General features: G+C 49.0%; 1 protein-coding gene across 1 annotated transcript in view; it reads right to left on the minus strand.

Annotated features, from left to right (window-relative positions):
- The window catches only part of Abca4 (ATP binding cassette subfamily A member 4), a 132,010-nt gene that overhangs the window by 40,174 nt on the left and 68,136 nt on the right, over positions 1-23,700 (minus strand). The window contains exons 17-30 of the mRNA XM_052180905.1: positions 22,362-22,451; positions 20,569-20,743; positions 18,351-18,482; positions 16,204-16,343; positions 15,513-15,650; positions 14,286-14,479; positions 13,056-13,140; positions 9,212-9,417; positions 8,817-8,865; positions 6,599-6,861; positions 5,057-5,181; positions 4,490-4,588; positions 3,585-3,771; positions 384-478 (exon numbers count right to left, since the gene is read on the minus strand). Coding sequence (XP_052036865.1) covers positions 384-478; positions 3,585-3,771; positions 4,490-4,588; positions 5,057-5,181; positions 6,599-6,861; positions 8,817-8,865; positions 9,212-9,417; positions 13,056-13,140; positions 14,286-14,479; positions 15,513-15,650; positions 16,204-16,343; positions 18,351-18,482; positions 20,569-20,743; positions 22,362-22,451 — 1,978 coding nt within the window. The remainder of the gene's footprint in view (positions 1-383; positions 479-3,584; positions 3,772-4,489; positions 4,589-5,056; positions 5,182-6,598; positions 6,862-8,816; positions 8,866-9,211; positions 9,418-13,055; positions 13,141-14,285; positions 14,480-15,512; positions 15,651-16,203; positions 16,344-18,350; positions 18,483-20,568; positions 20,744-22,361; positions 22,452-23,700) is intronic.

The following is a 23,700-nucleotide window of genomic DNA, read 5'->3' on the forward strand; positions in this document are numbered from 1 at the left end:
CACATGGTGGCTCACAACCATCTGTACTGGGATCTGCTGCCCTCTTCTGGTGTATGTCTGAAGACAGCTACAGTGTTCTCATATAAATAAAATAAATAAATCTTTAAAAAAAAAAGATATGACTTCCTTATTGAATACATTTTTTTTTGGTGACATTTGCAACAGTGCCTGGGATAAACTTTGGCTACTTATCTTAAACAGAGAAAGAAACAAAGCACTTAGTCGTGAGTTGCCCCTTATGGGTGCCCACCTCAGTTATTTTTCTGCTGTGAGACCCTCACACTCAGCTGCCACCTCACAGTCAACAGCAGGAAACTGACTCTCTGTCACGGTTGATGTTGTCACTACGGAGCCAAGATTACAAGTGTGACGGGGCCACCTACCTGCTTCTTATGAGAGCAGGGTACGTTTTTACCAAGTAGTCGGAGATGTTCCTGTTCGTGAGGTCTTGTAGGACTTCAGAGCTGCGCTGTGTCCTCTGGGACAAAGAGACACAGTCAAGATCTGGGGATGGAGACTTTAGAGTTTGTGAAACTACTGTCCTTCTCCAAAAATTATTATGGATTCGGATATGAGGAGACACTCAAAGCAGCCATGGCAGCTTTCCAGTTCCTGCATCAGTGACGTGAGAGTCGCCATTGGTCCCCAGGCCCCCTTTTTATCTCAATCTGCCCATTGCCAGAGAGCTTAAATGCAAAATGAATCTCCAACACATTGGTGTCCTCCATTCTGATCCTGTTACCCCAATCTCAGTCATCAACCACCTAGACCTTGCCTAGACCTTTCCAGAACCTTTCATACTGCTTCCATGACTCTGCCCTCGAACCCCTACATTCTGCTCTGCACCCACTGTTGATTGAGTTTTAAAGATAAAGATCATTCATCTGTCATCTCCAGCACCTGCCCAGCGCTCATCACTCAGGAAACATCGCTTTGCCTGAATCGACTCACTGTCCCAACACTATCCCATGTATGAAAACACCTCTGTGAAGGCAGAGGCCTTCTCTACTTCACACCCCCCAGTACCCAGCATGCAGCTATCAAATTATATATGATACCCTGCTCTCATAATGAGAAAAAAAATCTGGGAGTAGAAGGTAATCAAGAGATTCCAGGCGAATTCAAAAGTGCTAGATTTTGGCCACCAGGTGGCAATGTCACACAGTGTTGAGATTCTTGGGTTAGTCGATGGCATAGGTCAGTCCAGGACCTTGAGCGAAAGCATCCATTTCCTCTAGATCCACGTGAGACCTCTTTTAGTTCATTGCTTCCTCATGCTCCTCTGCTAGGTGAAGCAGCGGCCCCTGAGTGGCCGCAGTGTGCTGGGGACCGCGGTGGACGCTCTGCATGTGTGATCCCACGGCTTTCAGCAACAGCTTTCACAGAAGAGAAGAAAAGTGGGCCAACTTGCATGTGGCTGGCCTAAGATCAGGTCCTGAATCTGGCCATAGAGCTGTCTATTACCTGTTCCTCAAATTGGCCATAGACCCTAACCAAGCAACCGTGCTAGCAGCAGCCGCAGATGCCTGACAGAGTTTGTGAGGGACTGTTTTCTAAAACGTCTGTCAGACACAACATTCCTGCTTTATCTCTCTGGAGAGTAGAAGTCAGGGGTGGGGCACATCCATATCAAGGCCTTGTGGAAGGAATGTTGGACATCTGCAGGAAGGGACATCTGCAGCCCTGACTCTCTGGAGTCAATACCTCTCCCACTTTCCCTTCGCCACCAGCTAGCTCTTTGGCTTTCTTTCATTCTTTTCTTTTCTTTTCTTTTCTTTTCTTTTCTTTTCTTTCTTTCTTTTTGTTTTTTTTTTTTTGTTTGTTTGTGTTTTGGATTTGGTTTTTTCAAGACATGGTTTCTCTGTGTAGCCCTGGCTGTCCTGGAACTTACCCTGTACACCAGGCTGGCCTCAAACTCAGAAATCCGCCTGCCTCTGCCTCCCAGAGTGCTGGGATTAAAGGCATGAGCCACCACCGCCCTGCCGAGCTAGCTCTTTCTTTCTGCACTTCTTCCTGTCTAAATGGGAAGGTGCTAAACAAGGGTGAGTGGCCGTGAAGACGTGTATACCTATGTGTACATGTGTGTGTATGCAGGCGCAGGTGCTTTTTTGCAGGCGGGGTCTATATAGAGATGTGACATTCAGTTTTGCTCAGGAGACGTGACTGCCAATGAGGAAAGGCTGGGGTGAAGCACACAAGTTGCAGACTTGCTCTGCCTCTTGCAGGATGTCTAGCATCTCCCTAAGGACCATGGACCAATGGTGCTCTGAAGGTACATTTCTAAGTGAGACAGGCAGCTCTGAGCCTAGCATTCATTTAAGAATGAATATTCTTAAATATCCTGTGTATTCGAGGTCTGATGGTTTCTTTTCCCAGCCCAGCTCCTACGGAGCCAGGGATACCTGCAATGTGGCAATGCAGATGTCACCCAAAGGGACAAAGACTGGTGCAGGAGCTTCCGAGCCAACAGCTGTGATACATGCTACCGTAAAGTTAATTGTCCCATGTGTCTTCTTCCTGATGCTATTGTTGTGACTTTCCCCGGGGGCACAGACTGTGCAGAATTACGGTGATAGTCCCCAGTCTCTGTTGATGCTGGGTGCTGTCCGTGACAGCTAAGTGGAAGGGCTGTGCGGTCCCTCTGGAAGTCTTCCCTGCACACTCCTGAACCATCTGCTGCGTTCTTTTCTTCATCTACTCTACTGCCTAACAAGATTGTTCTCAACACTCTGCCTGGAGAGCTGGAGGCCTGTGGGGCTCAGAGGGACAACAGAAAAGAACTTCATAGCCACCCATGTTAACTTTTACACAGCAGAGAGCCAGCCCGTATCCGGGTTTAGCCACAGTTAGCTTAGGGTGGCCATTGCTCGAGCTGCCTCTAGTCCTAAATAGTTCATTACCCACAGTATTTCTTCGAATCCTCCTGACAATGCTATAAAGTAAGTGTTGCTCTTCTCAACACCAGGAGAGAAAACGAAGAGGGCTCAGAGGCTAAAAAACAAACCACGACTCCCTAACCCCATGCCTGAACCTTTCTCCTAAAACACATGGACTCTTTGGGAATCATCCATCCACGCACATAGCTCTAGACAAAGCACTGCTCAGGTCAATCAATGCCACTCTTGCAAAAGATAAGTTGCTGGCTGTGTGTTTTCATGTGTGTTACATACATTGTCCATAGGCACACTGCTTCTTTCTCATCCTTCCTGCCCCATCCCACCCCTCCCTTCCTTTCCCCTCCCCTCCCCTCCCTTCCCCTCTCCCCTTCGGAGAGCACAACTCCTTGGCCGCCCGCTCCAGCTGGGCCAGAACCCCGCAGATCTCCACAGACATCAGCTGGTACACAGATCAGCATACCTGCTTCCCCTGTGATGACTATCAAACCCAGGGCCTTATCACGCAGACAGTCCACCCAACCTCCCCAGTAAACTTAATTAAAGCTGTTAATCCATATGTAAACATACATCACAACATTACTTACAACGGAGAGATATTTAAATCTAAATGATCGACGACCATGGGAAATAATTTGAAATCAATCGCAACACAGGATTAGTCGGCAGTTGTTAAAATGATGCAGGTACCTGTGGGGGCGGGAGCCCCCCGGCACCCTCCGGGCACTCGGGGAGCATGGTGAGCCTCTCCCTGGTGCTGCACTTGCAGGAGGGGGAGGGGTGGGCTGGTGTCCATTTCTGCTTCTGCAACAGGTGGGTGATGTCTGGGGACACGGAAGGTGTCTTCCAAGAGGTGGCGTTGCGGCATGGGTACTCCCTCACGGAGAACGAGAAAATACCCCAGTCAATCCCGATACTTAATCCACCTCCCCACTGGGATAAAGGAAGACTTGGTGGCAATCTCTTTCTCTGCTTTTCTCTTCCTTGCAGTCAGGAATTTCCCTCCTGGGGATTAGCGTCTGCTTAAGGACTATCAGAACTGGGCTCCTGCTAACAAAGCATGGACTAGGGACTAATTTGTGGACTTTTTTCTAGTAGCTGTTGAGAGAGGAAAAAAAAATAGCGGGAGAGTCTGAAGTGTTCCCATGTTGCTCTTTAACAGTAGCTTTGGCGAAGATTGGATTAAGAAGGCGCTACAATATACTGAGCTCTGAATTCCTGGTGGATTTCAACCATCTTCCAGAACTCTCTTTTCCAGAGTTACACAATGATTGAGAGCTGGCCATAGAAGTAATTCGTGCCATCCAAGGTTCAATTATATAATAGCACACCCTTCATCTTCTTCCATCCCAGTTTAAGTCTTTTTCCAAATGAGTTTGGGCAAATAATGTCAAACAATAGAACACTTCTACATTAAGACACAGAGCTGTCATGGAGGGAGGCTTCCTAGCATGAGAGGAGCTGGGTAAGAGCCGATCAGACTCACAGACATGACTCATATACCACAGGGCAGGATTGAGGGGCCCCTCCCAACACTGCCTGGCTGGCCTTGGGGGTCTCCTAGGGGAAGCCGTTGGTGTTAGCTCAGGACTTACGGAAGCCACTCTTCCTTTAGGCAACGGTTGCCAAAACCTGGCCTGTTGAGAAGGACATCGGCCAGCACTTCAAGGTGTTCATTGTTGGGTTCATCCATGCTAGAGAGAGAAAGAGGCTCACGGTAGTCAGACTCGGAAAGGACGGACAAAGCACACTAACTCGTATATAAATGTTTGCTGAATGTGTATTCCACACCAGGCATGCTTGTGAGGCACTGAACACTGACTTAGAATGGTTTGGGAGCCCCTGGAAGTGGGGTATCTTACACACACACCTAGAAGTCTGATGGCAGATCTATGCCTCAAAAAGATGGCGCTCCAACCCCCTTTCCCAGGCCTCACATCCTCTTGCCTTACCCACCTTCCCTCCACTGGGTACCGCATTGCTAAGCAGCGGCTGCTACTTTTTTTTTAAAAGCTTCCCTTTTAAGAACAGCACCAAGACTCTTTCCACCTTGGAGCACCTTCCAGGGAAGCAGGGCGATCAGGACCCTTCTAGCAGGCATACAGTCCAGGAATATCACATGTTAAAGGGATAACAGTGATTTCTGGGATGAATCTACGCACCTGAAGAAGGTGTATTGATGTCCGTACATCCAGGGGTGAAGGGTCAAAGCTGGAAACTCACCAAACGGAGGCACAATGACTGACAGCATCAGAGCCAGGAACACAAACGTGGCAGGGAGAACAATCTGTAGGAGAAGAGCCGTGAAGACACAGCGGTGACACACACACACACACACACACACACACACACACACACGCACGCACGCACGCACGCAGGTCGGCATCCAGTGCACATATATGCACACATACCCACACACACATGCAGCACAGACATTCTTGTAAGTATCCTCCACTCCGTATTCAGACACTGGTAGTGAAGGACAGGCTTCTGGGGGGGTAGCACAGGCAAACATAAAAGGCGATGCATGTAGAAGGAGAGAGAATGCTGATTCCTGTGCTCGTACGAGAGCAGAATATATGCCAGGCTCAGCCAGCGCCTAACGGAAGCTTAGAGAAGGACTCACATCACCTGCTTCTCTCTGACCCAAAGCTCCTCGTTTGAGTGGAAACTACAGAGAGGACGAGGCACAGCTGAGCTGGTGCACAGGGTTGGCTCAGCCTGCCCGAGGTCCTGAAGTCAATCTGTAGCACCAACAGAATGAAGCTTAATGGTACAAGTCTCTAATGCCAACACTCGGGAGGTGGGGGCAGGAAGATCCGAAGTTCAAGGTCATTCTTAGGACTAGAGAATTAACTAGGTGTTAAAAGCACTGGCTGCTTTTCCAGAGGACCCAGGTTCAAGTCCCAGCTCCCACATGATGGTGATTCACTACCATCTGTAATGGGATTGATTCTCTCTCCTGGCACGCATGTGTACATACAGTCAGGACACATGCATATATATATATATATATAAAATATATAAATAAATAAGTCTTAACAAAAATTAAAAAAAAAAAGGTCATGTTTAGCTACATAACAAGTTTGAGGTCAGCCTGGGGTATATGAGACCCTGTCTTAAAAGAGGACAATGGCCTCTTTTTTTTTTTTTTTTTTTTTTTGTCATGAGAAAAATGAATGAGGGCTGAAGAGATGGCTCAGTGGTTGAGAGCACTGACTGCTCTTCCGAAGGTCCTGAGTTCAATTCCCAGCAACCACATGGTGGTTCACAGCCATCTGTAATAAGATCTGATGCCCTATTCTGGAGTGTCTGAAGACAGCTACAGTGTACTTACATATAATAATAAATAAATCTTTAAAAAAATAAAAAGAAAAATGAATGAAACATATAACTGTACCTTTCATGGTGAGAATGGAAACAATAGTGGAAAATGTGATACTATCCTATTTTGACTCTGAGTGAGGCTCAGTCCTTACAAAGAGGACTTGCAAATCCCAGAATCAAAATAAAGGTTTGGCAGCGAAGAAATATAGCTGATAGAAGGTCAAGCAAGTGTCCTGGGAAGTGTCTGACCTCCCCACCCCCTACACCACAAATATTCCTGAGAAGATGGAAAGGCGGGATCAGACCCACAGACACCCCCACCCACCCACCCAGGGAGAGAACTGATCAAGCCCCCCTTGCTGGTCACAGTGGGGTACCTGAGCCACAAAGTCCTTGCGGCTGCGGACCGTGTGATGGAATCGCTTGACTAGCAGCGCCTGCACGTGTTGAAGAATCAGCCGAGCGCCTGTGTTGAGTGGGACACCGGGGTCCTCCGGCTCTGGGGAAGGCTGGCCCTTGGGAGGATCCACTTGTCCAGCGGGACAGGTATGTGAGGCCTGGGGATGCTGCCTGAGCTTCTCGGTGGGAGTCAAGCAAGGGTGCTGGAGACCGACTTGTTCCCTCTTCTGCTGAGTGCCACCTAAGGGATATTGGATCAATAATTAGAAGCAGACAAGTATAAGAGATATTGTCATATGCATGTTTCCCTCCAACATCAGTTACTCTACATTCAGAGAAACAACAGGACATTGATGGAGGCTTATAACCTTTCTGATTTTTGTTTGCGGCGAGGTCTCACGCTAACCTCTCTGAGCCTGGCCACCTGTATGGCGGGAGGTGGTGGAATGGGGAATCCTAGCTCGGTAAGTAAGGTCCATGAGTCTGTGTGGCTTCAGACTCTTCCTCCAGCCTCAGCAAGCTCACTCGTTTTTCTCCAGATGGACCAGGTCCATGTCCTACCTGCCTCATGACATTATCGTGATGTCAAGTAACACAGTGACAGCAGGTGCTTTGTCAAGCATAAGACCAGTGAAGCCTAAATTAAGAGGCCCCCATGATTGTTACCATGGGGGTCTTCCTATGTCTTGATCATAGATCACATGCTGTACAAAGACTTGGCATGCATTATTTATTTAATTCTCTCAGTGATTCTAAAAGGTAGATGATATTTTATTAATATTATTATTATTATTATTATTTTACATGTGGGAAAACTGAGGTATAAAAAGGCTAAGTACCTTCCCCAAAGTCTTTTAGATATCAAGTTACGACCCTCAGGTTTGATGCAAGGTCTACTGTGCTCTATGGCTAAACGCTGAACATCTACCCCCGACTGTCTCTGAAATACCCAACACTATGCCCATACTGACCAATCTCTGAGGTCTGACTTATTGTTCTGACAGGCTAATTATTAAAAAGGAGCATGCTGTGCAGGTAAAAAGTCCCTACTTTTTAAACCTATGCAGCTTGTGGTATACTTTAATGTGTTTTCATTCTTGTCTTGATTAATGTGAATCTTTGGGCTTTAGATGAGTTGAGCGAATTCAACTTCCATCTGCAAAGAACTTAAAAGAGTTCTTTGACCTCCAGAGTAAGCTACTCCTACCTTCTGCAGAGGACTCACCCCTCCCCCTTCTGCCAGGATGACCACCCCAGTAGGCCTACCACATGACCACATATGGGCCGGTACATATGGACGTTGGTAATTCTAGGCATGGCTGATAGATACATGCTTGGTCACGTAGACCCACATTATCTAGGGAGGTAGCAACAGTAGCAGAAATTCCACAGGGAGGAAACACTGCAGAGGAAGACGTTATGGTGTGCCACACTGGATAGGAGGAGGGGCTAGCAACCCAGGGCAGCGACAGAGAACTGTTTGTCTCTGAGCAGGAGAGAGGGCCCGGTCGGCCTATTTTAGCAGAATGGGTGCATGCCTCTTGTTCTATTGGAAGTGATTTGTGTCAATGTGACAGGGTGACCTTTCTTGTACTTCCATCCCCGCAGAAGTAAGTCGGCAACACCCATAATGCTTTGTGTGGCCACAAGGAATCATGTAAAGGGTCTAGGCTGACACACATTGAAGAGAAAAGGCCAGGATTCACAGGAATTCTGGTCCCTACCATTTCAAAGTCCACCAGTTACTGACAAAGAGCTTAAGAGTGTTTTTATCTTGATCTCAGAGGGGCCAGAAGACTGTGGCTGGCATCTGGCTTATATTAACTGTCAGCATTATCTCTAAGAACTCTCTGCTGGCCATGCCTCATGCAGACAAGCCTGGATCAGAAGCCGGGTAGAGAGGAGGGGAACAGTGGTGACATGACAGAAAAAAAGGAGACCAGGGCGTGACTTTGGGGGGGGGGGGGGAACGGGGATCTACCAGTCTGGCATGGATAAGAACTCTGATCCATCAAGAATGTCCCTACCTAACCAGATTCGATCTCTTACCCACAGGCACCAAGAACACAAAATGTATTACTTGGGGCTCTGGCACTAGGAAGGGTGATTGGCTACTTTGTTACTTTTCCTGTAGATTTTCTAAGATCAAGTCTGGGGAAACAGGAGACAAGCCACTGGGTCCGGCGCCATACATACCTACAAACATAGAGCCCAATCCAGAATCTTCTGTGACCTTCAGGAAAATCTGTTGAGACACAAGAGAGGATTTGGTTCAGGTGCTCCTGCTTCTAGGACAATCTGAACCTAGTACCACTGTGCTGGGCACTGTTTCCCTGTGGGAAGAAATATATTCTAACTATCTGAGGACACAGTCTTCAATAAATGCAAAGGCATGAGCCCATGGTGACCACAGCTGCAGAAAATATGTATGTGTGTGGACCGAGGTAGGGGCAAGCCAGCTGAAGACAGTTGCTACACTGGGTGGAGAATGGAGGCTTTTGCTTTTGTAAGGTTTTGCTTTAGTGTGAGGCTTTTGCACGAGCTGCCACTTCTGGCACTCGACAGAGACCAACTTCAATCTCCTGCCTCACCTCTTCCAGGGGAGTGTCAGAAATTCCAAAGCTGCTGAGCCCCAGGTCAGCCAGAGTCTCCTCCAGCTCTCGGAAGAGGCTGGCATATGCTCTCTGCTTGAAATTCTTGTTTGGAAGGAGGAAGATAAGCTCTTGACCAATGCATTCCACCAGCCTTGCCTCTGGAACATGGTGGCACACCAAATCCGTCAGCTCCTTCACATCTCCTGGGATGACAGGAAAAAAAAAAGACCGATGTCAACTCCAGTCCGTCTATTCTAGAACCTGGAAGATTGGGGGGTTTCCTGGGGCTCATATTCTCTTCTACACCTCACTGGAGAAAGGGGCAGAGAGCTACTGCCACCCCTGCCTCTCCCTCTCCCCCTCTGCCGCCCCTTCTCTATGTCTCTTCCTGTCTCTGTGTCTGTCTCTCTGTCATATCTATATGTGTATGAATGAGTGTGTGGTGTGAGTGTGTAAGTGTGTAAGTGTGTGGTGTGTGTGTGGTAAGTGTGTGAGTGTGTGGTGTGTGTATGTGTGTGGTGTGTGTGTATGGTGTGAGTGTGTGGTGAGTGTGTGTGTGGTGTTGTGTGATGTGAATGTGTGAGTGTGGTGTGTGTGTGTGTGTGGTGTGGTGTGAGTGTGTGTGGTGTGAGTATGTAAGTGTGTGGTGTGTTGTGGTGAGTGTGTGTGGTGTGTGTATGTGTGTGATATGTGTGTGGTATGAGTGTGTAAGTATGGTGTGAATGTGAGTGTGTAAGTGTGTGGTGAGTGTGGTGAGTGTGTAAGTGTATGGTGTGTGTGTGTATGTGTGTGGTGTGAGTATGTGAGTATGTAAGTGTGGTGTGTGTGTGGTGTGAGTGTGTGAGTGTGTAAGTGTGGTGTGTGTGTGTGTGTGTGGTGTGCTTCTGTTTATCTGTTTATTGAGACAGAGTTTTATCCTACGGCCCCGTCTTAGCCCATAACTCGGGTTGGTACAGGCTGGTCCTCCTGAGTGCTGGGGTTAGAGGTGTGAACCACACACTTGGCTCTTGGTATCATGCCATCTCTTTTAGATTCGATACTCAGCAAGTCTATTTTTAGCTTTGTTGACTCTATGACAAACACACTCCAGGTGGTGCAACCTGAGGGAAGGCCAGTCTCTTGTTCAGTCAGACGTGCTATTGCCTGAAAAAACACTCCATTGGGTGAGTCCTCTCTCAGTTCCTCATCTGTGGAAGGGGAAAACAGCCGTGCCCACTCTGAGACTGTTTGTGTGGATGGGGCGGGCGAGCTAATGCACCCACAGTGCTAACCAAAGTGCCACTTAGCTGTCACTGCACCCCTGACCATCAGCCCAGGAGGAGAGCTCACCACTGCTGCTGCTTCTCCCTCACAGGAAACTTAGGACTTAAGTCGTTTTCCTCTTCCTTGTATGGCCCAAGCAAGCTCTAGGCCAAGACCCAGGCCTAGAAGAGAAGGCAAGCCTCCTTCCTAATCCATGCCCATGCCTACTTCAACTACTTGGAGAGCCACACCATTTCCCCTTGGGCAGTACCTGTCCTCTCAAACAGAACGAGACTCAATAACCAGCCCCCGCAGAAGGAGGCTGAGAAGCCCTGGAGAGGATGATGGCACACGGAGTGGGGTGGGTAGCAGGAGTGTTTATCTGAGGCTGGCCTTGAACTCACAGTCCTCTTGGGTAGCCTCCTGAGTGCTGGGATTATAGGTACATGTTAGGCTAATCCCAGTGAGTGCTGCTATTCAGCTCAGTTTTCTGTAAGGGTCAGCATCACCCAGGGGAGCCTCCTCTTTCCATTGGTTGGAATACTTCACAGCTCCCCACTGAGAGCCTGTGGAGCTATGGAAGACACACACCTGCAAACGATGTGATTGTCTTTAGTCCTAGATGATCTCATACTGGGACCGGAGAGTTCTTTACTGGAGGAAACAGCTCTGCCCCAGTAGCTTGTAGGGGTCACACACATTGTTCTCTTAGGAAGGAAGTGGGACCCAGTCACTGGATTCCCAGGGACATTGTCAGCCTCTCAGAAGTGTCCATCTGGCAGGGAGGTCAGTGGTGAGTCATTCAGGGCTGTGTGAGTGGTGAGTGGGGGGGGGGGTGTGAGTGGTGTGTGTGGGGGTGTGTGAGTGAAAAGCCAGTGGGGGAGGTGACTGGAAATGAAGGAACCCTCCCTAGTTGGGGGCAGAGCTATCTACAGTCCTTCTCACCAGGGCAGAATGCCCTTTCTACACACACACACACACACACACACACACACAATCATGCCAGCCAAAGACACATTCCAACTTGATTTTGATGATAATTTTTTGTAGTTATTAAACACTTTAAACATCAATGTCTTGAGACCAAAATTCCAAGGAGACATTTTCAGCAACACAGGAGATAACTCACAGCAAGATAAGCAAGACAGGAGATTCAGAGACACAACACTAAAGAAATGCTTCAGCGGTTCACAGAGAACAGGAGAGTAAATTCTGGGGGTAGAACCGCAGGCCTTTCCTTTGGGTCTTTGCTATGTGAGACAGGGTTTCACTGTGTCACCCCGGATGGCCTAGAACTCACAGAGATCTGCCCACCCCTGCCTCTGCTGGGATTAAGGCTGTGTGCTAATGCGCTTCCTCCCAGTTCCCCCTCATCCCCTAGGACTTATGCATAGCACATCAATACTTAGAATCTTTTAAGGTTTAGGGGGAAATGTGTTAAACAGGAAACTTTCTTGGCTAAGCACAGGCTTTCCTCCATTCATAAAGTTGAGTCGGCACCTAAGTTTAATTTTCCTTTTATATAGAATTTCAGGCCCTGTGGCCTTCCCCTTGCAAAGGAGTCTGAGGCACAGAGGTAGGCGGGAGCCGAGGGTGAAAGGGGTCCTTAGGGAGCTCTTAGGACCCCGAGGTCAGATCTGACAGGCGAGCTTATTTACCGTCTCTCTCTGGTGACAGTGAGAGGCCTCTGAGAGAGAATATATCCTTAAATTCCAGGGAGGCTCACTGGGAGCCTGGGCAGGATGAGGGGAATGTGTGACATTGCACAAAGGCGCCATGCATCCTTTCCTGCATCCTTCAGACCCACAAGCTAGGACTCTCCATGCAGGGATGGAGCAGTGGCTCAGCAGTCAGGAGCACCCACTGTTCTTACAGGAGGCCGGGTTCAGTTCCTGGCACCCACATGACAGCTCACAGCTACCTGTAACTGGAGTTTCAGAGATGCCAATGCCCTCTTCCGGCGTCTGCAGGCACCACACACAGATGACTCATGTCCATATACGCAAGCAAACAACCATACACACAAAATAAAAATAATAAATGAAACGCTAAAAGAGAGAGAGAGCCAGAGAGCGCCTCAACACACTTGGAGGAGGGGGTGTGTCTACACCGTTCCAGGGCAGGAGGAGTGTAAAAACCAAGGCTTAACATGAGTAAGGGCAGGGAACGAACAAGGTGGATTCCCCGTTAGTCAGAGGGTGCTTCAGGGGCTGGAGAGATGGCTCAGTGGTTAAGAGCACTGGCTGCTCATCCAGAGGACCTGAGTTCAATTCCCAGCAACCACATGGTGGCTCACAACCATCTACAATGGGGATCTGATGCCCTGTTCTGGTTGTATCTGAAGACAGCGACAGTGTACTCACATGCATAAAATAAATTAATTAATTAAAGAGAGGGGGGCGATTAGGTACAAGTAACTTTAAAATCATGTTAGGAATGAGAAACAGGCTCTGAGGAAAAGCTGAACAGCCGCAGGACACCAGGCTTCCAAGCACAGCACTTGTTCTCTCTGCTGAGAGTATCACCGCAGGGAGCACCAACAACACAGTGATGGTTGGTCACTGAACCAGGGCTGAGATTCAACCAGCCCGGCTCTTACCATCCAGGACTTGTTCTTCGGCTATCTCATCGACTCGGGCTGGGCACCTGGTAGAGAACCCCTTTGAAGTACAGCTGCAGGGCCCCTGCAACAGACGGACAGAAACGACGGACAAGATACAGATCGTGTCAACGATAGCATCGTCACGGTGCCGACTGCTGTCACCACCGAGCGTCTGTCTCTCATCGCCAGCATTGTTTTTTTCTTCGCTGTTTAATCTATTAATTCATCTGAGCACGTTGAGGGTGGAGCTGCTTGACTTTTTACCCCAGAGGGAGAACCTCAAAGCATCCCTCTGCCTCTGCCTTGTCATTAATCATGCGGCTGCTAGAGAGACATTCTGCTCCCCTCCCAAGCCCTCTGGACACCAGGCTGTGAAAATCCACCAGGACAGGAAAACCCACAGTATCCATTACACTGGAGACATAAATAGCACGGCCGCATAACACTTGTGACAACCTGAATGTGCGGGACACCTGTTCTCAAGGAGCCCAGGGAATATTCTCAACACTCCGTCTCATTTGTCTCCACTACACCCCTACGAAGCAGAAGCCAGCACCATCCGCTTCGTTTTCCACGCAAGGAAAGACAACAGCAAAGAATGAAATCACTTGATTAGGATGACACAAGAGACAGCCTCGTTCTAAGGACATGCCCAGTGGTCTCTGCCAGCTGCCCCTCGCCCCCCACATCAGTTTTAGCGTATAGTCTCCAAGGATATCTCTCATTAGATTTCATTTACTCCTAGAATTCAGGTTTAATTGGGGAGCATGAATGTTTGGATGAAGGAGAAACAGCTTATTTGTTTGTTTTGTTTTGTTTTTTGTTTTTGTTTTTGAAGACAGGGTTTCTCTGTATAGCCCTGGCTGTCCTGGAACTCACTCTGTAGACCAGGCTGGCCTCGAACTCAGAAATCCTCCTTCCTCTGCCTCCCAAGTGCTGGGATTAAAGGCGTGCACCACCAGGGCAAGATGCTCCCCTGGTAGACCACAGTACACATGTGTGTACCCTCCCAACCCCTCTGGTTATTTAAAATCAGTTATGCCTGGTGTGTGTGGGGGAGCATCTCTGGATGGTAGTTTAGAATACAATTACTGACATCTGCAATAACCCAGAAGTGAGCTGACCCCACCAATTAAAGTCCAGTGGGCAGTTATATCTGGGGCAGCAGCCCCACACCGCCTGCCCCTTCTCGCCCAAGCTGGGCTCCTTCCCTGGGCAGACACGTACCTCACAGCCACCTCTTTGGCTCTGGATGTTTTTCATCTTGCGAACCAAGGTCAAGTAGAAGCCTGTGCCAAAGCAGTTCTTGAGGAAGAGAGGAGTTCCAGAACAGTAGAGTCTTCCCTGAGAAATGATGGCAATGCGGTCGCCGAGGAGGTCAGCCTCATCCATGTGGTGAGTGGACATGATGATGGTTCTGCCTGTGAGGAGGAGGTCAGGGTGCTTACCAGGCAACCTGGATAGAATCTATAGCAACCTCCAGGTTACGTGGTCCCCAGAACTTGGAGTTAATAAATAAAAACAGAGTAGCTAATTCTACAGCAAGCATAACGGAGTAAGATGATGGCAACCGATATATCCTAACATCCTGCAAATTGCAAAGCACTGTCACATAGTGTCTCTGCACTGTGTCTCAGGTACGAGTCAAACAATCTGACGTGTGTGGGACGCGCTCCTCTCTGCTGTCACTGTACGTGTCACGAACAGTCTTCATATTGTTAAACACCACTCATGTACTTTGTGAGAGCACACACAGCGCTTTCTCATTAAATGGAACTGTTATTAAAACGAGGTGATGAGAAATTTTTTAAATTATTTATTTATTTTATGTATGTGAGTACACTGTAGCTGTCTTCAGGCATCTGATCCCATTACAGATGGTTGTGAGCCACCACGTGGGTGCCAGGATGAACTCATGACCTTTGGAAGAGCAGTCAGTGCTCTTACCCGCTAAGCTATCTCTCCAGCCCCTTGGATAGACAAGAGCCCATTTTAAGGCGCTTTCTGAGGTAGCCTTCTGCTGTCCTGGACATCCAGTTCCATGTTCCTAACACCTGATCTCAGGAGGTCACACAACAGCTAGGGAGCTTCTTGCGGTGCCTTTAGGTCCCTTTAGCCAGAGGACAATTTCACTTTTCCAGATTGGAGGACTACAGGTAGGAAGACATTTTTGTTTTGTTTTGTTGAGACAGGGCTTTGTATAGCCCAGGCTTGCCTTTAGCTTTCCATGAAGGTGAGACTAATCTTGAATTTCTGTTCTACCTGCCTCTATCTCCTCACTGCTTGGATTGTTTTCATGTATTAGGCCTGGTTTGTGAGTGGGTGGGGGCGACCCCCAGGCTTTGCGCATGCTTTGTAAACACTCCCAACCCAACTGGATTGTTTCAGCAATAGGCCACTTCTCTCCTGGAACAGCCTGGACAAGAGCGTGGGGTCCTGAGCAATGGGCCTCACCTGAGCGATACTTCAGGAGCAGGTCCCAGATGGAGCGTCTGGAGTAGGGGTCCACCCCAGAGGTGGGCTCATCCAGGACCACCACCTTGGAATCTCCCACAAAAGCAATGGCAACAGACAGCTTCCGCTGCATGCCACCTGGAGGCAGAAAGGAGAGATGATGACGGGGTACCACAGACATCTTGGCATGGGGAAGAGGAAGGCCCAGAGGTGCTCACACATGGGAGGTTCTTTAACTCTAGCTACAGTTAGATAGTGCCGCCATAGCTACGCCTACACTGGCGGAAGTCATAGTACCACCCAGGCGCCATCAATGCTGAAAGGCCACCCCTGGCTTGAGCACCTGACCATCTGAAAATTGTGCCTTTAGCGTTACACAAATGTTAGGAGCTCTCCCGTTATAAGGCCCTACCCCAGTGGTTCTCAGCCTTCCTAACACTGCGACCCTTCATGCTGTGGTGAGTTCCCCCCACCCCCACCATAAAATTATTTCCGTTGCTACCTCATAACTGTGATTTTGCTACCCTTATGAATCATAATGTAAAAATCTGATATACAGGGTATCGGACAGGTGGGGGGTCATGACCTACAGGTTGAGAATTCTGTTCTGCTACCCCAACCTTCTGCTAAGGTGCATTGGCAGGCAACGGATGCTCCGGATGTGGCCCTATCTCCTCCCAGTCCCCAGCACCTGAAAGGTCCTGTGCTTCTTCATTCCTCTTGTGGTGGAGGCCCGTGTCTTCTAACATGGCTTCCGCCTCAAGCTGGGCCTCCTCCCAGGACCTCCCTTTCAGCTGGGCATAGAACAAGATATGCTCTGCCACCGTGAGGCTGTGGGAACAGGGCCAGGAGAGGGACAACAGGGCTAAGCAATTTCTTTTTTTTTTTTCTTCTTTTTTTTGGTTTTTCGAGACAGGGTTTCTCTGTGTAGCCCTGGCTGTCCTGGAACTCACTCTGTAGACCAGGCTGGCCTCGAACTCAGAAACCCACCTGCCTCTGCCTCCCAGAGTGCTGAGATTACAGGCGTGCGCCACCACCACCCGGCTAAGGGCTAAGCAATTTCATTTCAGGCAATTCACCTTGGAAAGTAAAGATGACTCTGAAGAGTTAGCAATCAGAAATTTCATCATGGTATTATTTGTGATATAAAAGTGAAACGGTCAACCAGTCCCGCCCAAAGATTTAATGACAAAAATTACTTCAACAGTTCATTCGTACCAAGGAACCGTATGTAAACATTACTTCTTAAAGGAATATGCAATCGCATGGAAAAAATGTTCCCAACACCTTAGATTTAAAAAGCGGTTATGGAGCTGGAGAGATGGCTCAGCGGTTAAGAGCTCTGGTTGCCTTTACAGAGAACCTGGGATTGAGCCCCAGCATGCACACAGTGGCTCACAGCTGTCTGTAATTCCAGGTCCGGCGTACCTGATATCCTCTTCTCAGGCACTAGGAATACATGTAGTGCACAGATACTCAGGAAAAACACCCACATTTTCAAAAACTGGGGTTACAAAATTGTACGTGTGATTTTACTCTCCCTTATAATTCTTAAGTCTTTGCGTATGTCTACACACGCAGAGAAATGTCTGGAGTCATATCTGGAGGTGTTGACAGCGATTGCCTCTGGGTGCCGAAAGGACTGGGGACAGTTTTTTTTCTTTTTATCTGTCTTCTTCTCTTCACCCCCCCTCTTTCTCTCTGCAAAGACTAGAGTCAGGATGTAAAATATGTTTCAATTAGAAAGAAAGAGTCAGGGAAGAGAGAGAAAAGAGGGAGGGGAGGAGGAGGGAATGGAGAAAGGAGAAGGAAGAAAATGGTAGAAGAAAGGGAGAAAAGATAGAAAACTCAAGCAAGCCAGCATGAAAGCCCCTCCCCTGGCATGAAAGCCCCTCCCCTGGCATAAAAGCCCCTCCCCTGACATGAAAGCCCCTCCCCTGGCATGAAAGCCCCTCCCCTGGCATGAAAGCCCCTCCCCTAGTATGAAAGCCCCTCCCCCCTAGCATGAAAGTTCTTCCCCTCCCAGGGCTGTCTTTAGCACCAGAGGTCAGCATGGAAAGGGGATGATATATCTTCTCTTTCTGGTTTCTGCCAGCAAGAATTTGGGGGCAAGTAAGGGAAAGTGTCATAAAGAAGTCCTGTCCCTCCTCTGGCTGGGGACATCTCAGCTCTGATCACCAGGAGCACTGCCTCACATTTTGGAGGGCCCAAGGCTTGGACTGGTGAAGACCAGTCAAAGCCTGCTAAGTTAAGCTGGAAAGATGTGTGTTGGGGGGTGGGGTGAGAACAGGATACAGGTGGCTTGGTGTTACTATTGTTCCGATGAAACACCATGACCAAAACAACTTGGGGAGGAAAGGGTTTATTCAGCTTACACTTCATCATCAAAGAAAGTCAAGACAGGAACTCAAGCAGGGCAGGAACCTGGAGGCAGGAGCTGATGCAGAGGCCGTGGAGGGGCGCTGCTCACCGGCTTGCTCCCCATGGCTTGCTCAGCTTGCTTTCTTATAGACCCCAGGACCATCAGCCCGGGGTTGGCACCACCACAATAGAATGTTCCCTCCCCCATCAATCACTGATTAATAAAATCCCCACAGGCCTGCCTATAGCCTGAACTTATGGGGGCATTTTCCTCAGTTGAGAGTCCCTCCTCTCCAGACGACTCTAGCTTGTGTCAAGTTAACATAAAACTAGCCAGCACACAACAGGGGTTTCTGACAGATATTTTGTTTTCCTGTGGTGCTGGGAGTAGAACTCAGGGTGATGGACAGGTCAGGCAAGAACTCTACCAGAGAGCCCCACCCCTGCCCAGGAGTACCTCAACTCTAATTCACTTACTGATGAAACAGGATGTTATGCTGAGGACACATGCCCAGGCTCTGGCGTACTGCATCCAGGCTGGTTTCGATGTCCTTTCCCCCTATGACCACAGTTCCTGACGTCGGTGGCAACAGACCTGTCAGGATGGACCTGCCAAACACGGGGTTAAGTGGCAGATGAGAGGGCAACCCCACACAGGTCAGGAGGAGGCTTGTAGTGACCCCCTGCCCCATCTCTCTATCAAGCTCAAACCCGCAGAAGCTGAGGGGCCTAGAACATTTCCACACAGGGTTTACTTAGCACCAGTGCCTTGCTTCAGGTCCTAGTGTCTGGGACCACAAGGGCCTTTTCTTCTCTACTTTTTATTTCCTAGTGCTCCCAGGCTGGTATCAAGAGCCTCAGGGGTTCCCAGCCTCAGACTCCCCATCCTCACTCAGTCACCAGTGCAGCCATGCAGTGGCCAGTTGTAGTGTCCATTATGATAGTCTGTCAGAGTGGTATTCACGGATGTGGTCAGTTATAGTGTTCACTGTTGTTTTACTCTGTGGTCAGCGGTAGTGTCCACTGTGAAGGTCTGTCACAGTGGTCCTTTGGTGGCTATTGATGTGGCCAGCCATTGTGGTGATTGTCACGGTCACAGTTGTGGTCAGTTAAAGGGTTTAGGGGCCAGCCCCACTGCTCTGCCTGGGCGCACAGCCCTTGACTGTGGAGAAGTCTCTTGTAGACTTTACAAAGCCCAGGTGATGCTAGTGAGAAGCTGGACACACTTTAAAAAAACAAAAAAAAAAAAAAACAAGCAAACAAACAAACCAAAAAACAAACAAACAAACAGACAAAAAAAAAAAAAAAAAAAAAAAAAAACCACCAGGCACCAGCACAAAGTAAAACTTAAAAATGTTATGTTATGCCCAGCATTAGGCAGCACTTGTGTTCCGACCCCGGGGGAAGCTGAATTTCTGTACAGAGTGAAGTCATGTGTTTGTCTTCCAGAGGTCCAGGGGTCTTGCATGAAGCTTCCTGTTCTCTCACCACGTGAATTAGCAAGGAGATAGCCCTAGGATGCCACACCCAGCTCCGTCCTGATAAAATCGCACGCTATCAGAACCTGGACTTAGAAGCTGAAATCTTTGTTGATCAACCACTAGAGGGAAACAGCACCAAGCCCAATGGCACCAGCCCCGCATTCCGTTCCCATTGAAAAGCCCGGGAGCACATTCCAGAGCAGGGTGTACACCGCTGTTCCTTCCCGGGGCTCTGTAAGCCAAGGATTTGATGGCTGCTGTCACGTGGCTTGCTGACCCCCCCATCCCCCACCCCCCACCCCCCACCCCTCCTCCACGGGCCCGCCCGGAGGTCCGCACCGCAGCCCGGACTGCCTGTTCTCAGCAGGTGGCGCTCCGGTCCCTTCCAGAACTAAAGGATGGAGGGAGAAGTCCACCCAGAGCCTCAAAGTTTCCTGCCCTTGGCCTTCTGCCAAGCAGCGAGTCTACGCCACTGGTCACCGCACACTTTCTCAGAAATGTAACCAGCCCCCATGAGTGGTCCCGTTAGAGAGCACTAAAGCATCCGAATTATAAATTGCTAGGAAAAGAAGTGCTACGTGAAAACAGACGTGTTCTAGTCCCGGGGCATGGGCAGCCATGACTTTATCCTCGCTGAGGGAGGTGTGTAAGGTGGGAGACATGGGGTTAAGGAGGGGACTTAGGGTGTTAGAAACAAGCCCGAGATTGTGTTGAGAGGACCTGGCTAATACACCTACTGAGCCATCCAACTCAGTAGCTTCAGGAGAGTCACTTAAACTCTGAATGTCCAAGGGGACAATAACTCATTCCATCTTCTCTTAGATTTTAAATAAAATATACATGAGTGGATTTTCATGCTTAGGAGAATCTTTTTCTTTTTTTTTATCGCCAAGCAGTTGGGTGTGGTGTGTGTTCGAGACAGGGCCTCTTTGTGTAGTTCTGACTATCCTGGAACTCACTGGGCAGACCAAGATGACCTTGAGCCCATAGAGTTCCCCAGCCTCTGCCTCCCAGGTGCTGGCATTAAAGGCGTCTATCACCGCACTCTGCTTTCCCGAGAGATTTGGGATCAGAAAAAAATAGTGTTTGTTTGTCTGTTTGTTTGTTTCCTCGAAAATTCAGTGAGGAAGAGCAGACTGAAGCTATTGGGAGAACGAAGACAGGAATGATGGATGGGGTGGGATGGGAGACAGCCTCTTTGCCAGAGAACTCACAAGGTGGTGGTTTTCCCTGCTCCGTTGTGACCCAGGAATGCGGTGATTTGGTTCTCATAGAAAGTGATGTTAAGGCGGTCCACAGCTGGCCGGCCACAGGGCTCAAAAACCTTGACCAGGTTCTTCACGCACACACCAGGCACCAACCCTGGAAGCTCCCGTTCAAAGAAGGAGCCTGGGAGGGAGGAGCACAGTGTGGAAACAGCACGTGTTAATGACTCCGTGCACACACGAAGGGCACACACGGCTTTCTCAGGCCTGTGTGTAACTTCACCCGCCCGCATGGCCACAGCTTTGTGAAGATCAAAACAGTAGAAGTGATAGTTGCACTGGCCATAGATTTCACACTTAACTGTGAGTTAGGCACTGTTTCCAATGCTTTCCAACAACTGCCTCATGTACACATAAAATAGTCCTATAAGTAGATATTACTAGGCTCTTTTCAATAGCTTAGAAAGCCCAAGTCTCTCGCCAGGCAGTGGTGGCGCACACCTTTCGTCCCAGCACTTGGGAGGCAGAAGCAGGCGAAACTCTGAGTTCGAGGCCAGCCTGGTCTACAGAGTGAGCTCCAGGACAGCCGGGGCTACACAGAGAAACCCTGTATTGAAACAAACAAACAAACAAACAAAAAAGAAAAAAGAAAGTCCAAGACTGAAAGACATCATGTGTTCTATCAAGGCCATGTGGCTTATGCTAGCAAGTACGCCCAGAGCCCATACCATCTAAAACAGCCCCTGTCCATATACTGAGGTAACCCCAAGTTCCATCTTTGCGTCCAGGCTGTCTATAGGATCTTCATAGGTTTCTGGCACCAGCTCTTTCTCCTCAGGCTGCTTGACAACCTACTCTTCCTCCCTGTGACTCCTTCCTCCCTATGCTTCCTGCCCTCTCCAGTATCCAGTATCTACTCTCCCCCTCCCCCAACACCCCTCCCCCAATACCCCAACTCCTGTTGCATTGTCAGCCCTCCCAGCCCCAACTAAAGCTGAGATGAAACCAGCATCCTCTGCTCCGCTCCTTTTAACCTTAGCATACCCCCCTGGGAGGAGGATCTTCTAGAGGTACTCCAGTCTGCAAAAGAGCTCTGTGAGGATTCACGTCTCCAACATCAGTTTTGCAAAGTGGTACCCGAGGGGCGCCTGGAGGCTGGCCCCTCTCGGGCCAACGTCAGGCTAAATCAGAGTCTGTGTGCCTCTCTAAGCCCAAGTAATGCGTACAGTCAGGGATGAGATACCTTAGGGGAATTGTTCGAGACTGAAGACAAAGCAGCAAAGGCCAGGGAAAAGAGTCTGATGCACCCTGCCCGTCAGCCCAGGAGTGACTAGGTAACTTCCACCACAGGAAAGGCTTTTGATGATTGTGGTGAATTGGCTCTGGGTTTGTAAACCTTGAGGGGAGTGCGGTCAGCTCTGCTAGACTCTTCCTCCTTACTGCGATTATTTTTGTCTTTCCTTGTAGCTCATATCCGCTCGAGTTCCAGTGACCCAAGTCATTGTTCTGACTAAATCCTCGGAAGTCAGCACATTCGTGCAAATCACTTGGGATTTGCCTAACAAGGGCACAAACACACTACAGACCTGGGATCTGCTTTCTCCAGGAAATATGCACTAATGTCTGGGTTGGACCATTCATTCTCCTCGTGTGCAGCTGGACATCAGATGTAACACCAGTCAAGAGAGGGAGTCAGCTTCCTGGCCTCCGTGTTGCCCATCTTGTGGTTTGGCTCTGACACTACTGAAGCTTTCTACATCGGTTCTGTTCTGCTCTTTTGGGGGGTGTGCTGAGGGGGTTACCATTCATTCCTTCTGGGTGCTCCGGATCCTCCATTTCCTCTGTTAAGGGTTCGGTCTTTTCCAGAGCCCTTTCTTCTCTGGTCGAACACCCTGAACCAACCAGACGCCCATGTTACTCTTCAGGAGAGACAGGAAAGAAGAGGAGGGGTAGAGGGAACGATGCCTTGCCCACCACCGGGGTGGGACAGCTCCCTCAGGAAGTGGAGCCATCGCTGCTATGAGATCAGTCTCTTGCATGGCCTCCAGCTCTGACCTGCTGCCAGGCTGTGAGGCACTCAAATCTGATTGTGCCAATTTCGCAGGGCCCAGGGGGACTTTTTAAGTCGAAGCCTTGAAGCTGGAGGGTTTTGATTTACTCTGTTTGTTTTTAGGAGGAGCTGAGACTCAAACTGAAAACCCCCTGCTTGGTAGACAAGCACTCTTCCACCAGGCCACGTTCTCAGCCCTCACCAATTCCTTTGAATGTGGCAGACTTCCCACGTCAGAAATTGTAATAAAAACAAAAACAAAAACAAGCTGGCCAGTGGTGGCGCTTGCTTTAACCCCAGGACTCAGGAGGCAGAGACAGGTGGATCTCTGAGTTCAAGACCAGCCTGGTCTAGGTCTACAAAGCAAGTTCCAGGACAGCCAGGGCTACACAGAAAAACCCTGCCTTGAAAGTTGTTGTTCCCCGCCCCCCCCCCCCCCCCACTTAGGGAAAAAAATTTAGACAAATCAAAAAACTGACCTCAGCATTAACTTTGGAATAGGTTCGTTTTCTTTAGCCTACCACCTGGTTCTTTTTGCTCCAACTAAAACATATCAGTCATGGGACCCTTGAGCAAAGGGTCAATCCATCTATAGCGCTATGGTGGGTAGCTAGCTTAAATCTGAGTTTGAAAGACAGCTCCCTTTAAAGGGCCATCTATTTGGGCATTCAGAAATCTTAGGGTAATACCATGGTGGAGCCATGGAGGGTAACACATGGGTGTGTGTGGGATTCTTCTCTCTCTCTCTCTCTCTCTCTCTCTCTCTCTCTCTCACACACACACACACACATACACACACACACACCACAGATTTTATTTTTTAATGGCATTTGGTCTAAGGGAGAGTCAAGGACATCCTGGAAAAGGAAGAGACAGAAAGGCAACCCAGCCAGAAAGGAAGCAGGGAGAGAAGGAAGCCTCTAGCACCAAGGCCTTAGGGCGAACTCCTGGGAGTAACCTCCAGTCTGCCAGGGGCTCTAGGTTTGTAGGCTAAGAGAGAGCAGCAGGCTGAGGCCTAGTGGTCTGAAGCGTGCTGTCTGCTGTGCTTCTGTCTCCACTTCCTGATGTTTTGACTTTATTTATTCCACAAT

Source organism: Apodemus sylvaticus, chromosome 4 (genome assembly GCF_947179515.1).
Source record: "Apodemus sylvaticus chromosome 4, mApoSyl1.1, whole genome shotgun sequence".
NCBI classification, from domain to species: Eukaryota; Metazoa; Chordata; class Mammalia; order Rodentia; family Muridae; genus Apodemus; species Apodemus sylvaticus.